We start from the raw sequence: 16196 nt of genomic DNA, 5'->3' as shown, positions 1-16196 counted from the left end.
TATTGATCATTACCATGATTACTGCCTGTTACTAAAGTGATATCTTTTCACTGACACGTGTTTTTTTTGTATCTTTATACCTTATTATGAGTATGAAGAAAATAATAATATATTACATAATATTACATGAATACACTGTATATGCAACATCCACAAGACATATGACTACTCAGAGATGTCTATGCCCAACGAAGCGACCGTTAGTTGTATGTTGTACGACTTCAATGTTTTATTGCAAGGAAAAATGAAAGATGAATACGCCTAATTGCTCCCTCAATGGATTCCCACAGCTACGAAGTCATGCGAGCTTGTTGGCATGCCAACCCAGCAGAGCGACCTACGTTCACCACCATCTTCAAGCGGCTCGACGAAATGCTCGCCATCGACTCCGATTACCTCACGGCGGAGGATGACCTCTGCAAAGCCGCTCGTTCAACAGCGCCATCTTACGGCGAGCTGGTGCGACGCTCGTCAGCAGAAGATGTGAACCCAGCGGACGCCAGTAATGAGAAGGAGGCGGATAGGCAGAGCGAAGAGGTGGATATCGTCATGGCAACTGCATCCATGGAGACATGCATGGGCCATGGCATCCACGGACCCCCGCTCGCGGAAGAGGAATGCTCATTTGAGATAAAGCGGGACGACGAAATCCTGTTAGATCCGGCCAGACTGAGTTATAGCGTCAATTTTAGAGCTTAAAAAGGACATACTTTTACTTTGACACGCTCCGGCGACATTAATCTTAAGCGGTGAAAGAGAGGGAGAGAGAAGGAGAGTAAGAGGTAGAAACACCCCAGAGATACGTGTAACACTCTCTTTTATCTTGAGTAGAGTTTGCAGGAAACTGGATTCGGTTTTTTTTTTCAGTTTCCTTTTTTTTTTTCACGTAGATCTTGTGACATAATGTATCATCTCCCTATCTCCATTGTGACCAGCAAAATGGAATGCAGAATAAACCCTTTTTGTCACACGTACTTTCGGGTTGACAAGGAGGGCTGACTTACAACGTGTTGTTTTTATTTGATAAAAAACAGTCACTTTTTCGCTTATCTAGCGACAAGTGTGCGCGAATGTATGCATGAATGTCTTTTAATAACAATCGATGTATTTCACCATAATTCATTTCACCTTTCAATGATATAGAGTAGCTTTACACTGACAGATACACGACGGAGCTAACGTAAACATCAACTGATTTTTCTCATCTCTTTAAATCTCTAGAACAGCCATCAAAACAGACATGTAGACGAATAGAGAAAAGACGGTTTTGTGAAAAGAGAACCTCAAACAATTTGACAATAGGCCTGTACTAAAATGGTATAAAGCCAGGAGTCTCGGCGTAGCATTGATCATCAGTGCGGCTGTCAACTTAATTAGCCATTCAGTCGCGTTGTCCATGACGTTTTTCCTATGCCATCATCATTATCAGTATGCCATCATCATATTCTGTGCCATCACCATTATCATTAATAGTATAAATGAGTATCTGAATATAAGAACGACCCAAGTCCATGGAAGACCATTTCGAGTAAACTGAAAACAACTTCCTATCTTTTTTATTTGTCGAATGATATTTTATTTAACTGTGATGGGAAGGCAACGCTGTATATACAAATCAAAACATATGTTATTATGACAATTAACATTTACATTAATTGTGGAGAGGCCATTTTGTGTGATGGACTTGGGTCGTTCTTTGAATCATATACATGATATTCTGCCATAGAGATGAGAGAAGGGTGAGAGAGGGCGCTATAATATAATAATAATAATAATAATAATACAATACATTTATAAGGCGCTTAATACCGATGTTTCTAAGCGCACAGTTTACCGGAAAAATTAATATCTATACCAGAATAATACCAAAATACCAAAATACAAGTACAGACATACAAAAAAAAAAAATAGATACAGTGTATAATTACGATAAATAATGAAAATCAAAATCAGTGTGCACCTCCATCGACCGACCCACAACTGGACTATTCCAAAGAACTATCTACTAAAAAGATAAGTCTTAAGCAAAATCTTAAACTGATTAACGGAAGTGGCTTGATGTATATAGGCGGGTAGAGAATTCCAGAGAGAAGGGGCAATTGTAGAAAAAGCACGATCACCATATTTTGTGGAAGTACGTGGTCCAGGAGTCAATTGCATTGTAGAGGATGAACGGAGGGATCTTGAGGAAGTAATGGAACGTAAAGAAACAAGGTCTGTGAGATACCTGGGGGCTTGCCCATTCAGAATTTTGTACGTAAGCAAAAGAACTTTAAAATGAATGTAAGAATGACCCAAGTCCTTCATTTTTACATTCATATAAGAATTAATTCATTCATTTCAGGCACTTTCGGGGGTAATTACGATTTATCATTTATACACAAGGTGAGTCCATGCATAAGCTACAATTTCCCATGTCAAACTGAATTTGGCCAAAAATTAGACTTGGGTCGTTCTTATATTCAGGTCTTCTATTATTAAAGTAGAAATTCATAGAATCCTGCTCTACTGGAAAGAACACAGTGTGTTCACATAGTCTTGAATTTAACAGTGTGAAGATGATTTCACACTGTGGTGTGGTTTTCACAGAGCGTTCACATAGTAATGCTTTGTTTCACACTGTGAATTGATGAATAACACTGTGTTCACAGTGTGAAGAAATTTCACACTGTGTTCACACTGTGACTCTCACACTGTAGTGCACTGTGTTCTTTCCAGCAGGGGGAGCAGCCTTAAGACGGGTTAATATGGGAATATTGAAAGGTGTCAAAGATATTAATTCATGTAAGGAGAGAAAAGAATGTCCGGCCGTTTCATAATCGCTATTAAAAAGTCGATTCCCAGTAGTTGCCCAAGATGCCCTGCTGAACAGTCCGCAAGAAGTCTCATTTCAGTGAATTCTTCCGTCACCATCATCATATTCATCATCTTCAGCTTTCTCACAGCCAACACTATCATCGATTTTGCCTCAACAATCCCCACGTCTTTACTGTCGCCATACACCGTCATTATCATTATCATTGTTATCATCATTGCTATAAATATACCGCGTCTTTGCTCGACCTGCCCGCTCCTGTTGCCGTAACCTCTGTCTCGAGAGCACTGTTGGATGCAAATATTTTGCCGCAGCCTGTTTTTTTTTTCTCTTCGTCGCCCGAAAATGCAATGACCGCTGTCCAAAGCATTCCTTATCGTTATCGCGTGTATCTTTAATCTCTTCATTTCGCTCTTCACTTTCTGGTTCTGCTTTTTCTCTCGGAATGCTTATCCCAAAACCACATCTTGCGACAAGAGACGACAATACATGCTGTATTTCCGTCATTCAAAATTCCGATGTGTCTATGCTCTGTGATGTGTGTACGTTGGTTTCAATAAATTTTCGACGCCCAGAACACACTACTAGTATTGCTTGCTGCAAGCCTGTGTCCAGCGGTTTGACGAATTTACAGTCAAGCTATCAAAGGGAGCATCTTAGTGTGACAAACTTGCTTAGTTGTTGATGTATAACTTTTTATCTTCTGAGGCCCACTGATAGAGAGCCCATAGTTTTACGGGATCTCTTGTCGTAGAACAGTGATTACAGTAATTATCAGGGCTTATTGTCCTCATACATGTCATAGCCTGGAAAAAATGTTTTTCTGTCATAAATGTGGATTCTTATTTCATGGTCATGATGTGTGGTCAGGTGAAATTAACAAATTTGTTAAAAAAAAACCCAAGAAATGAAGATGCCACTTGAATGTTGATGAACTTAAGCACGAATTCCTTTATCAATATCAAAATGTGTCAATAGTTTGTGACTTAATGGAGGATGTACAAGACTGCATTAGTCATCGGTTACATGTTGACTCTTGAAGATGTTTAGAGGGCTTTCAATGGCAGGCAACTACCACTACTCTTTAATCACATTTGTGTATGTTATTTTGTTCAATTTCGATTTTACAAAAAGAGGTGTACGTCCAAAGGGCAAAATTCAAGTTCAAAGTTCAAATTTATTTTCATTTCCATCAAATAAACAGATAAAATTATATACAGTGTATAAGCAGGAGAACTCAGAGAATAAAATATGCAGTGATAACACAGAGTAGATTGAAGATACCCGCAACCAAACTTTTTGAGAGAAAAAAAAAACAATATTGAAGAATCGTCGATGACGACTCAGATGAAAGACATGGGAAAGAAAAGTGAACTTCAGAGAATTCTCATTGCCCTAATGTCACCCATTTGAATGAATCAGTGTCTCGTTTTCAAATCTCGGGAGCAGTCTGCGTCATTTCCCCGAGTTTATTTTTCCAATCTAAGTAACTAGGCAGCTGCAAAACGCAAGAAATATCCTAGTCATACGATCTTAACCCTTTTACTGCATGCTATTTGCGAACACGCTGCTTAAACCTGTCATTTCCACTTAAACCGATGGTTACGAATGAGTTTAGGCCAGCATATCATGCTTCTCATGAAATTACATGGGTCATGTTACAAGGAATGAGCAATTGACACAAAGACACGTAAAGGAAAACAAAACCCGGAAGGAATGACAAAAACAAGGCTTGTTGTCGTTGTTTTTAAAAACTTAACTTATATGGCAGTGTTAATGTAAGCATATCGTAACGAAAACTAAATGAACGATGCTGTGATAGAGATTAATGAAGTCAATGTTAAAATGACCATTACTGTCTTTCTTCCATGGTTTTACATACCACATGGTAACAAAGAAAGATGAGTCTGTACCATATATCTCCCATTATAAGCTGAAGAGTTTAATCGCAAAAACGGGTTAAGAGCCATTTCGAAATACATCAAGGTAAGTCCATCATCAGCCATAATACAAAATAAAACCTTTCAAATGAAATCTCACTTGTTACATAACAAAGAATATTCTTGAAGTTAAAAAAAAATCGCATATTTTCCCACAATTTTCTTTACTTTTCAGCAACTTTAATCGCAAATATTATCTCAAATTAACAAGAATGGAGCTAACACGTTTTGTAATCAAACACTACAATTAAACATTATTGGCTGCATTGTATAATAGAAAGAACTAATGAAGGAGCCAATGATGACAATGTAAATATACTTACAGATGGGTAGGTCTGGAAAATATGTTTCGTGTTCTAGTCTCGTGTGCTCTATAATGACATAATAGATATTAGTGCGAGTTCCATTTATTTGCGACAGGTCATGGTACTATTCTTTTTCTGTTTTTTAAACATTAATAGTGTGTCATCCGCAAAATCGTGACTGTGTTATGCATTTGTTAATAAACTTGTGTTATCAACAAAAAGATATTTATTCATCCACTGTGCAGTGGGAGACATGGGTACATTGTATACATACATACATGCATATCTCTCTATCTATCTATATCTATCTATCTATATCTATCTATCTATCTATCTATCTATCTATATATATATATATATATCTTTGTTGAATTCATCCAAATACGACCACCAACACGAAGTGACATTAGGTCGCAGGAGGAAATGACAGAGTCAAAACCCTACAGTACTAATGATGATATTGTTAATGATAGCAGTGACTGCAACGACTATAACAATAACGATGATGTGGCAAATAAAAGACCTGTTTTGTAGCCTGTTTCCAGGATGATTTGATATTACATCAAAGCTGTTAGCAGTAATGGATATTTCTCAATAAGCGTTTTAAACAACGGGGCTGACAGCACTGCTTGTGACAGATATTCCATATCCGATGGCGGCACAGTAATCGCTCTTACTTAGCTCATCTGCAACTCAAATAGATTTTCCAAATTGTTCCACCAGGTTCTCAAATAATGATGCATCTATTTTGGTGGAAAATATCGCATTCATTGCGTGCGGCTGGTTAAGCTACGCGGCGCTTTCACCGTCTCGACGTGTACAACTGTGGCATATGTGATTTAAATGTTTTATTTACCTCTTTACGCATTTCACCCTAAACTCCACCAAGGATTGTTAAATGTCAATTCAATCAATAGATACGCCTCTTCTCCATTCGCCCGCCGTTAGCTGCCGCGCAGTCACGAAAACAATCAACCCTTTTCTCAATGCCCTGAGTCGGTCGTTGACATTCTTTTAAAAACTGCTCCTGTATCGGTGCTTGTATTATTAACCTTTTTTTCTTCTTTTGACGTTCACGATAGTGCAAAAGCATCATAGCTGGATATGTGTTTTCAGTTGTACCTTGTAATGTAAACTTAATTAAGCCGGTTTTTGTAAATCCTCCCGATGTTAAAGTCAAGCTAATAATTTAAGAGCACCAACGCGGAATCGGCTGGCACGCAATACCACATGTTCATTATTTCAAATGAACGAGGTTTACAACTACTATCTGTTCAGGAAGGTTAAATGAGGACAAATATTATCCGAATGAAGTGCGTAATTATGTTATATTGCCATAGACTGATTAAGTCAATGAAAGTGAAATTAAAGTGAGGAGGTTATGATTATTGTGGCCGTGTGAACCGTTTCCATTGGCTTGCATGCTCCACGTCTTGTTGATGATTAAGTCCCACTGGATAAAATCAGCCCGCAAACTGGATGTAATCTTTAAGCCTCGACCGCGCAGGCCAAGTACAATAACACAGGTTATGCGTAACGTAATATGGATAAATCAGTAAATACGAGTTACTATGTCAACGCCTTCATCACATTAGCGAACATGTGTAACCTTTTCAACTCTCTTCTCTCCTTTGCAAATTGAATGTACATGTATATGAATAAATTCAACAAGACACCGGTTGGGAGTGAGGACACAAATACATTTTCAAGGGTACCAAGCAGGTAGCATGTCGATCAAATATTTGTCGAAGCACACACACGCTCACGCGCACACACACGCTCACGCACACGCACACGCACACACACACGCAGCACACACACGCACGCACGCACGCACACGCTCACAAACACAGAAGACGTCACACACAAGCACACATACATACACAGACACATCAACTCCCCATGTATTTGCAATACAAATGTCGTGTCATTTGAACAGAGAGAAATATATTCGAGATATTGTATGTCCAATAAGCATGATATGTCACTATACCATTTGGTTATCAACAATTCTGTGAATGTATATCGAAATCAATATGACTGACCGCCTCGCTCAGCAAGTTATGTTCCAAATCACATTTTGTTTGTCTTCGTAGCGTGGTCGGAAGGAGGGGGAATATATCGCAAGTAGGAAAGGTGAGAGGAGAAATGTTCGTCTCTTTTTTTAAAATAAGATAATAATTATGTCTATGCGTGTGCGTGCGTTTGTGTGTGTGTGAGAGTTTGAGTGTGTATGGGTGAGTGTGTGTGTATGTGTGTGCGTTGGTGCAGTTAAGAGTATACAACACTTTGCTGTACATTGAATTTAATATTCAATATTGTAATATTGCACCCGGCTAAGTTCTACGTTTCCATTTTGATCAATTAGATCATTTTTGTTCAATAAACAGCGATTTATAGTAAGCATTGCAAGGATGACATATGACTAATACAAATATCAGCTACTTTTTTCTTATCCAAGCAATAGGTTATGCAAGGCTTTTCCAGTTAAAGGGATGGTATGTTATTGGTGGAGATAAGGATTTGGCTTTTATTATTTTTTTTTTTGCATGATACCAAGAAACCACTTATGAAATAGTACAGAGTATACCATGAAAGAGGAATTCAAGTTTATTTGATGAAAATCGATTTTGGAATGGCTGAGACATCCAAACCAAAAGTTAAACAAAGCGCTCGTAATATAAGATGGGTCCCACCTTTTATTGGGATCGTTATATGTAGATATCTCAGCCATTTCAAAATCAATTTCTATGTTGAATTCCTCTGGAATTACATGCCCTTTCATATTTCATAGGAGGTATCTTGTTATCTCATTTAAAAATGTTAGAAACCTGAAGCTAGTTATCAACCAAAACTACACGATCCCTTTAAAGATGATACGTTCAGTTGCTAGGTGATGAAAAGGAACTAAGAAAAACCCTATAAGAATCTCGCTTAATTGTGTATGTCGTCGTTTCTGTGTAACTCCACTTTTCGTAAAGATTGCACAAGGAAATACACACACCACTGAAAGAGTATGCTCTAAGCTTTTCTCTATTTGAATTAGTGAAAGATCAACTCAGCTGATGCACAACCCAAAACATTTACTTTGTTATCAAAACGGTAGATTTTAACTCGCTTCGTGTTACTGATACCATCGCCAGTTGAAAACATATGCTAGTACGTGTATATCAATGTGAAAGCAGGAAGATGTAACTCGTCATAATATTGAAATTAATTGCGCAGCGTCGAACAGTCTTCTCCCTGCCGCGCACACATACACACACACACACACACACACACACACAGACACACAGACACACACACACACACACACACGCACACACACACACATGCACGCACACACACGCACACACACACACACACACACTCACACACACACACACACACACACATCTGCTATTACAGCTCTCCCAACTACCGCACTCTCTATTCACACAAAATATATATTTCGCAATTATAAAGCTTCTCTTCATTTTTGTCACTCCCCTTTCTTCCTCCGCTCGCCTATATATGTATTTGTATAACATCATATGCTTTTGTTCTTCTGTGTACACGCCTTGACAGTGGGGACAAAGCACAACCATCTCGTTTACGGCGTGAGTCTATCTGTAATTTCCCGGATGACTTCCATTTTACTGGAAATGTTTCAGACCGTCAGTCGGCTCCCACTCTTTTATTTATTTTTTTTTTTTTTACAGCATATACAGGTTTTGTTATTTAGGTGCCTGAGAATTCAATTTCCGCGTATCCATTATATCATGTTGTTTCTATACACCTTCTTTTCCAGGGTAGTGGAGATCTTTTATTGCTGTCATTCAGCCATAGCGATGATCAGGAAATGAATAATGTTCATGCGTCATGACTAGATTAAATGTTGCCTTGCAAGCGGAGAATTAAAGCATAAATGTGTTGAATTCATGACGCGTGTATTGCTGCTCTCGCAAGAAATATGAACCAGGAATATTAGGCCTACAGCTGCAAAAGGCATATTCTATTTCGTAGATAACCAGATAATCAAAAATCAAAATCAAAAACAAAAACAAAAACAAACAAGATGTTTAAGCTTTCATCTAAAAAGAAATTTCCGCTTATTGAAGACATTGCCAACAGATTGTTTGTAACTTTACTGTTCCGCATTATTCCTTGAGTTTGTCTAAACATAAAAGAAAAATGATGACAGGAGGATTACGAGATACAAGAAATGTGTCTCCAAAAGATGTCGCAATTTCTTTTGCTCAACTTACAATCAAAACGTAACATGATGAGAAAGGAAACTTATCTTGGTTTTTTTTATTCATTTTTTCGTTTTGTGATTTTACTGCGAGGAGACAGAATGCTCATCTCACAAAGTATCAGATCGGTGATATTTATACGCTGTGGGAGGGGGACAATCACAGTAAAAAGGAACAAAAAATGCGAGAGAAGCGCTGACTACGTTGAAGCTTAGACAAAGGCATCGAAAGCGAATCGTCAACATCTTTTCCATCTGGTAGTCACATTACTTCCAAACATTGGCTTCCGGGTATCAGGTGCGAAATCTCCCGGAGTACTTACCAGATCACGTTCTGGACTCTAGACAGATATTTGAACTGGGAATCGCCAGTCATACACAGAATTGAGAGTTTGCTCATCTGCGCCCGTAAACACCAATCAGCTTCCTTTGCCTCAATACAAACAGGTGCCGAGTTTCCCTGGGAGGAGGGAGCGAGGGAGGAAGGGAGGGAGGGAAAGAGGAGGAGGAGGAGGAGGAGGAGGCAGGGGTGGAGGATTGTTTACGTTGTAAGATTCAGACACAAGATTTTCATGAGTTGACATGAGTTGGCACCTTGCGCACTGCGATGCATTTCCGTCGCCAGCATCATTACAAAGAAAATCGTCCATAACTCAACGGGAGGTGACCATAGATAAAGGTCACGCTCTCTTTCTCTCTCTCCGTTAATGTCTCGCAGCTAGTACAGGAGGTTGTCCTTGTGTTAGTACTAGATGTCTGTCTGTAATTGCAATGGTGAAAAAATAGAACTCCAGCATTTAATATTCTTCAGCATAAAGCTTTATGCAGACGTCACATTATTATGTGTCGTTCAATCATTTTTTTTCATCGTGTTATTCTCAATACAGTCTGCACTGGGTGCACATTAAAAATGAACATACACGATCATACTAGTAAAAAGCAATTGGTGCTGTTGATGCTATATTACTGCCAGGGATGTACCACGCAAATTCAAACCTCTATCTTGATACTAGTCAGGATTTTGTAGTCGTTTTTTATTGTTGTTAGATTGTTGCTGTCTTCAGTATGACTGCTAGTCAGGTGTGTAATCTAATCTCTTTTACACCAATGACTGCTTTGTAATTAAATGAAGGCCACAGACTGCTGCTTTATAATTCATATCTGAAAGAAATTGTGAACTCAAATAGCAATTGATAGAGGGATGGATGCGACGACACTTTAAATCAAAAATCCAAAACCTTAGAAAGTCAAAATAAATCATCTTAAGATTGCCCCTGAACATTGCTGTCTACTTATAGTGTTTTCAGTATAGGCTTATAGTTGTGTCCTTTGCTAAATGATTTTGCTTCATCCGCACTGTGGATTAAAGATATCTATATCTCTATATTTTTTTTCTTCTTTTTTTTTTTTGGGGGGGGGGAGGTATTCATGGCATATTAGATATGTATGTTTGTGTTTGAGTGTGTGTGTGTGTGTGTGTGTGTGTGTGTGTGTGTGTGTTTGATACCACAGCGCCCTTATCAGGGGTAGAGGATGGTATATTGTTTGTTTGGACAGTCGGTTTTCGTATGAATACACTTTGATAAACCATATTATACAAGGCAACTTGAAAAAGGAAAAACACGCGTGCACAAACTTGTACAAACAATATATCATGTTAATTTTCCTTACACAAACAAGCAAAACATACACATAAACAATATAAACAGACAAGGTAACAAGTATTATGATAATAAAAAGTATATTTTTCAGACAAATACTAATATGAAGGATTCATTTAACTAACATGACATAACAATGCTGTAAATACAAAGGAATTAAGAAATTCCACACAGGTTGTTAAACAGTGCATTCCCAAATGAGAAAAAAAATATTAAGTCTTGATAGAAGTGGATTCGATAACAAATAATCATTACTTAGAATTAATTAAGTTATAAAAATAGACAGGTAATAATGTGGAAAATATGACGGAATAAAAGAACAGCGAAACAGGTATTTCTATAAAACAGTAAAATCCCCAAATACAAAGAGTGTATTCAGTCGTCAATGAAATATACTCAATAGCAATATGTGGTAAATGTAGGGCAGCAATTGAAGTAAAGGCTAGAGGAAAAAATAAAGATGCTGGAGGGAATAAAAACAAAATAAAAGGATGCCATGATGTATTTTTAGCTGTGGGCGATGAACGAGAGTTAAAATCAGGGGACACGCCGTGACTCTGGTTCAGATTGTTAATTGTGATTTGCTTATCCCTTGCTGACAACACGTTTGAGTGTTTTAGGACGTGCAAGTCGCATCATTGTATAGAGCAGCAAGAGTGTTACAGTGAAACAACCTAACGTCGTCCCATGCCGCAATTTCAGAAACGTGTCTAGATCGTCTAAACACTATGTTCGTGGTTTGAATGTTTCTTTCTGTCATAGCTTCATGACAGCGGAAGCACGGCTTGTACGCAAACAATTATTACAGAGAGGACGTTTCAGTTCGATTTATGTCCGAAAATTGTCACGAGTGGCGATTTTATCCAGAATCGTGCGTGATTCAGTAGACACCGCAGCGCTCAATCCTTACAGGAAAGCGTGTACCTGGCGGACATCAAAGTACAATTTGACGAAGAGAGAGAGAGAGAGAAAATAAAATGAGCAAAGTGACAGCTTAAAGGGGGAATAAAATAACATGCTTGTTCGGAAGTATCAATGACGTCATCGAATGGTGTGTCCCCCATACGTTTACATCAATACTACACGAAAACATTGCGCTCCCGTGAGCTACAGGAGCACTCCACGCGCCGTATTCCGGAGAGAGGCTCTGACAAAATCCAATTTACGTCAATCATTATTGACATTTCCTTTTGGAAATATATTTATGTAAAAGACGCCCATCGAACGAGTTCGATTCCTTTCATCCTGGCTCGGTGGGCCCCGGGCGTTGAAATGGATAGGAATACCACGGAGTCTTACCGGTCGTCCTGGATGCTATTACGGCCACTTGTGGAGGATAGGGCAGGAAAGCCTCCACTGATTCCATCCGCGGCGCCAGCACCATATCTTGTTTGTCCCTCACACGTTCCACGTTACCCGCGGATCTATGACAATGCTCAACATGTACATGTATTTCACATGCACAGGTTGTTTCTATGGATACAACGCTCTTAAGCACACACACACACACACACACACACACACACATTCTTTTTAAAAAAGCGTAAGAAGCGTTTGTTTCCACTCTTCTCGAGGAGATGTTACAAAACGTAGAGATGAATTATTGACATCCTTTAAATCAGGTGGTGGATTATTTTGATGTGAAGCTCATTCACGCCCACCAATTGATGACGTCAGAGAGTTACGTTGTGCTGAGACTTTAATAGATATAAAAATGATACTAAATATACCAGTCACTGACGGGAGATTTGAATCTCCTATTCTGTAAATCTGGCCTCTCTTTTAGTTTGTAACTATAAATTGGGTTCACCTGGGCTTATACGCCCTGCATTTCCTGTCGAATAATCTGGGTTTAGTGGGATTGAATTTCCGTTCGCACATTGTTCAATGTTTATTCAACTTCAGGCAGATTATTGCACCAGAAAAAATAATTTATTCATTCATATATCTTTGTAAAAAGCATTTTAGATCTGTCTCTTTTATACTTTTGGGAGCAGTGATTTAAAAAATGTTCATGATATTACATTTGACGCATATGTGTTGTTGAATCACAAAACATCCTTCCATATAAAATTTTTGCTATAAAGCCTAAAATACAAGGAGATTTCAGTATTTTTCTCATTAAATCGTAATTGTAGACGGTTTAGTCTGGAAACATTTTTATCATAACTATTGTTCACATTTTGTGTATTTAACAATACTTAACATCGATTATACGGATTCAAATTTTTACAGTGGTTGTTTCTTTCCCTAACTCATATTATAGAGCTATTTTAAAGCACTAATGCTAGGTTTTTGTGTCTTCTGCAAATGGTAAATTATTCCTTTAATGTCACAATGTTTCTCGTTATTTGGTATGGCTTCTCCTGCAAGTAATCTGCAACCGAAGGTCTTTAGCTTGGAAGTCATATTTATTCCAAATTCACCATAAATAAAATTGCATAAGAAAAGGTAAGAAACGTATAGGATAAATGACATCAACCGAAGATACATAATATGTACCTATATAAAGGAACATAGTACATCGACATTTCGGGGAAATTATAAGTGTCTGTCATATTTTGTGAATCTCCCGAAACGGCTCTACGATATATCACTCCCCGATGTGCCGCGACCTAATTCTGAGTAATAAATTGTACAAGCCGTGAATTTTCGAAACATCTTTTAGGCCCTGAGATTCGCCAACTAAAAATGGGGGCACTGTGTCACGGTGATTGCTACTCCCGACTATCAATCGGAGTTCGACCCGTCAAGTGCATAGGTTCTGGGACATGATGTTTTTACCTGCTCTCGACCCAGGTGTATAAAATGGGTACCTGGCAAAGCTAGACCTGACCCTCTGGTAGAACAGAGTCAACACCGAAGAGGCTACCACTGAATTGATAAAACATTATTATAAATTCTTATGACTTTCTCTTCAAGTCTCTTAAAGTATTATGATGTCAGGATTTTCCTGAACGAAAATCTAAGCAAATCATTAAAAAAAAATGTAATTTGTCGATCTTCTTTCCTGGTAAAGAATGTACAAATGCCAACAATGGACCAATAAATGCAGAGAGAGAGAGATAGATTTCGCATTTTTATACAGAAGAAAAAAAGATTTGTGGGTATACATGCATCTTGAGTACCGTCAGCGTGTTGCAATATATGAATGTGGCACTATATGAATTATAGGGTGATGGCACCGATGCCCCGTAACGGCGATCAATTTGTCATGGAGATATATACTCATAGCGTCGTTTGTAATGCACTAATTGGCAATTCAGTGTGGCCGAAGCGGCAGTGATAAAGACCCTGTGGAGTATAATAAGTGTTGATTTCAATTTGCTCTTTATACAAACCCAGCAAGGCTGAGCATGAACTCGCCTTACACATGATTCGCCATTATGCCTTTGATGCACGATGCACTGTTATCTTTGGTCTATCCAAATGTAGCTATGAGTACCGTGAGTACGGCTATTCCTGGCCAGATGGTATAAACAGTGTCTACCGCACGTCAAACGCCAAGACTTGAATAAGGTCAGATTTCAGTCGTGAGTTTAAGCAAACTCTAAATCGAGTAAGGTCGAACCGCTGGGACTGAATGTAATTATTTTCTTTTTTTACTCGAAAGGGTTACCTCGAGTTGCGTCCCGGTTTCCTAAAATGCGTTCGTTCCAGAGCACGACATCCATAATTCACAAGTTTCCAATGTAAACCGTTGGAGGTAGTTAATATTATTGGGTTACCGCATCGAGCCCCCGGAGGATTGCGAGATTTGAGTCGATAAGAACGCGCGCAGGCGTGAGACTGCTTTTGGAAGATGCGATGTCATTCGTTTGTTAACTCTAATGTCTTATGAAATAGTGAGCGCGTCGGAAAAAAAGTTGCCTATCTCTCTCTCTTCTCTATTTCTCTCCGTACCTTGTTATTTGCCAGTCGTAGCAGAGCTGTGGCGTTGTCCAAAATGTTGACTTGGTATGCGGACATTGTGTGGGTGAGCCTAGCCTCTCTTGCGTAATTGAGATGCCGAAAATGTGAGCATCTAGGCACACATGCGGCGCAGCTGTGACCAAAATACTCTGCATCTCAGAGTCGAATCGATGGTGGAGGTTTTTTTTTTCCGTGTGTGTTTCTGTGTGTATGTCGGTGTCTGCATGTTTTGTGTGTGATGTTAAACTGCGGGGTCAATGCACCGTGACTTTCGAAGCAGACATCCGAGCTAGAACGTGATCGCATGGAGGAAACAATAACAACAATAACAACAACACCCACACAAGCACACACAGAAGCACACACACCGGTATACACACACATACACACAAAAAGAGGGAGAGAGATAGAAACTAAACACATAAACACATACAAACACATAAAACTCCTCTTCATCCGTACACAACTTGAATAAAGTCTCAGGACTTCATTTGAGATGTGCTCGATTTGTCTGAAGAGGGTACCGTTCTTTCTGTATCTTTTACCAATAATGCCAAGGCCGCGAACATAACAAAATGTGACTTGTCATGGTACTCTTTTTAAAAGCATACTGCTTGTATTTGTCTTGACTGCAGAGTCCCAATTTATAAATGAATTGGATTAGTACTCGGCTCGTAGGCGAATGTGCTTTCGGTCTATCGTACTTTTTGTCCAGTCATACACCTTCAAAGTGCCACATTCGTCTCCGGGAGTCATATACCTGAGAGGGATATAATTACATTAATGTCATAAACGCAGGAGTCAGAAGGAAGTCTTTACCATACGCTAAACGAATTGTATGTCTTTTTTAAAGCCACAGATTCGTCTCTGCATTCGACAGTGGACAGATCTACATTCTGTAGCTCTAATTGTGATAGCAAGAATATGTAGAACAGTAGGAAACTAACCATCCAAACTCACACTGACAAAGTATGATTTATAGTCATTTTCATCACACACACACAAACACACTCACACACCCACACACTCACACACCCACACACTCACACACACACGCACACATACACACACACTCACACACCCACACACTCACACACACACATGCACAAACACACACACATCCTCACACACAGAACTATGGATTACAAATTACAAACACCAGTACTTTACGAGTTAAAACGAACGAAATAATCAAACATATAGAAAAAGTGAGGGAGATGAAAAAAAAAAAACGGAGAAAATTAATGCACCCAGTAAACACTTCTCAGTGCAGCAGTAGACTGTCACAGTAGGTATTCGGATTGATTGCAGATGAAGATCAGACGGAGA

General features: G+C 38.8%; 1 protein-coding gene across 1 annotated transcript in view; it reads left to right on the top strand.

Annotated features, from left to right (window-relative positions):
* Positions 1-16196, top strand: part of LOC139728110 (fibroblast growth factor receptor 2-like) — a 52488-nt gene that overhangs the window by 18471 nt on the left and 17821 nt on the right. The window contains exon 8 of the mRNA XM_071639402.1: positions 291-653. Coding sequence (XP_071495503.1) covers positions 291-653 — 363 coding nt within the window. The remainder of the gene's footprint in view (positions 1-290; positions 654-16196) is intronic.

The sequence above is a fragment of the Diadema antillarum genome, unplaced genomic scaffold, assembly GCF_040938485.1.
Source record: "Diadema antillarum isolate AM-2024a unplaced genomic scaffold, OU_Dant_1.0 scf00000000, whole genome shotgun sequence".
In the NCBI taxonomy this organism is placed as follows: Eukaryota; Metazoa; Echinodermata; class Echinoidea; order Diadematoida; family Diadematidae; genus Diadema; species Diadema antillarum.
The sequence above is the reverse complement of the archived record's forward strand: the minus strand, read 5'-3'. Positions and strand labels throughout refer to the sequence as shown.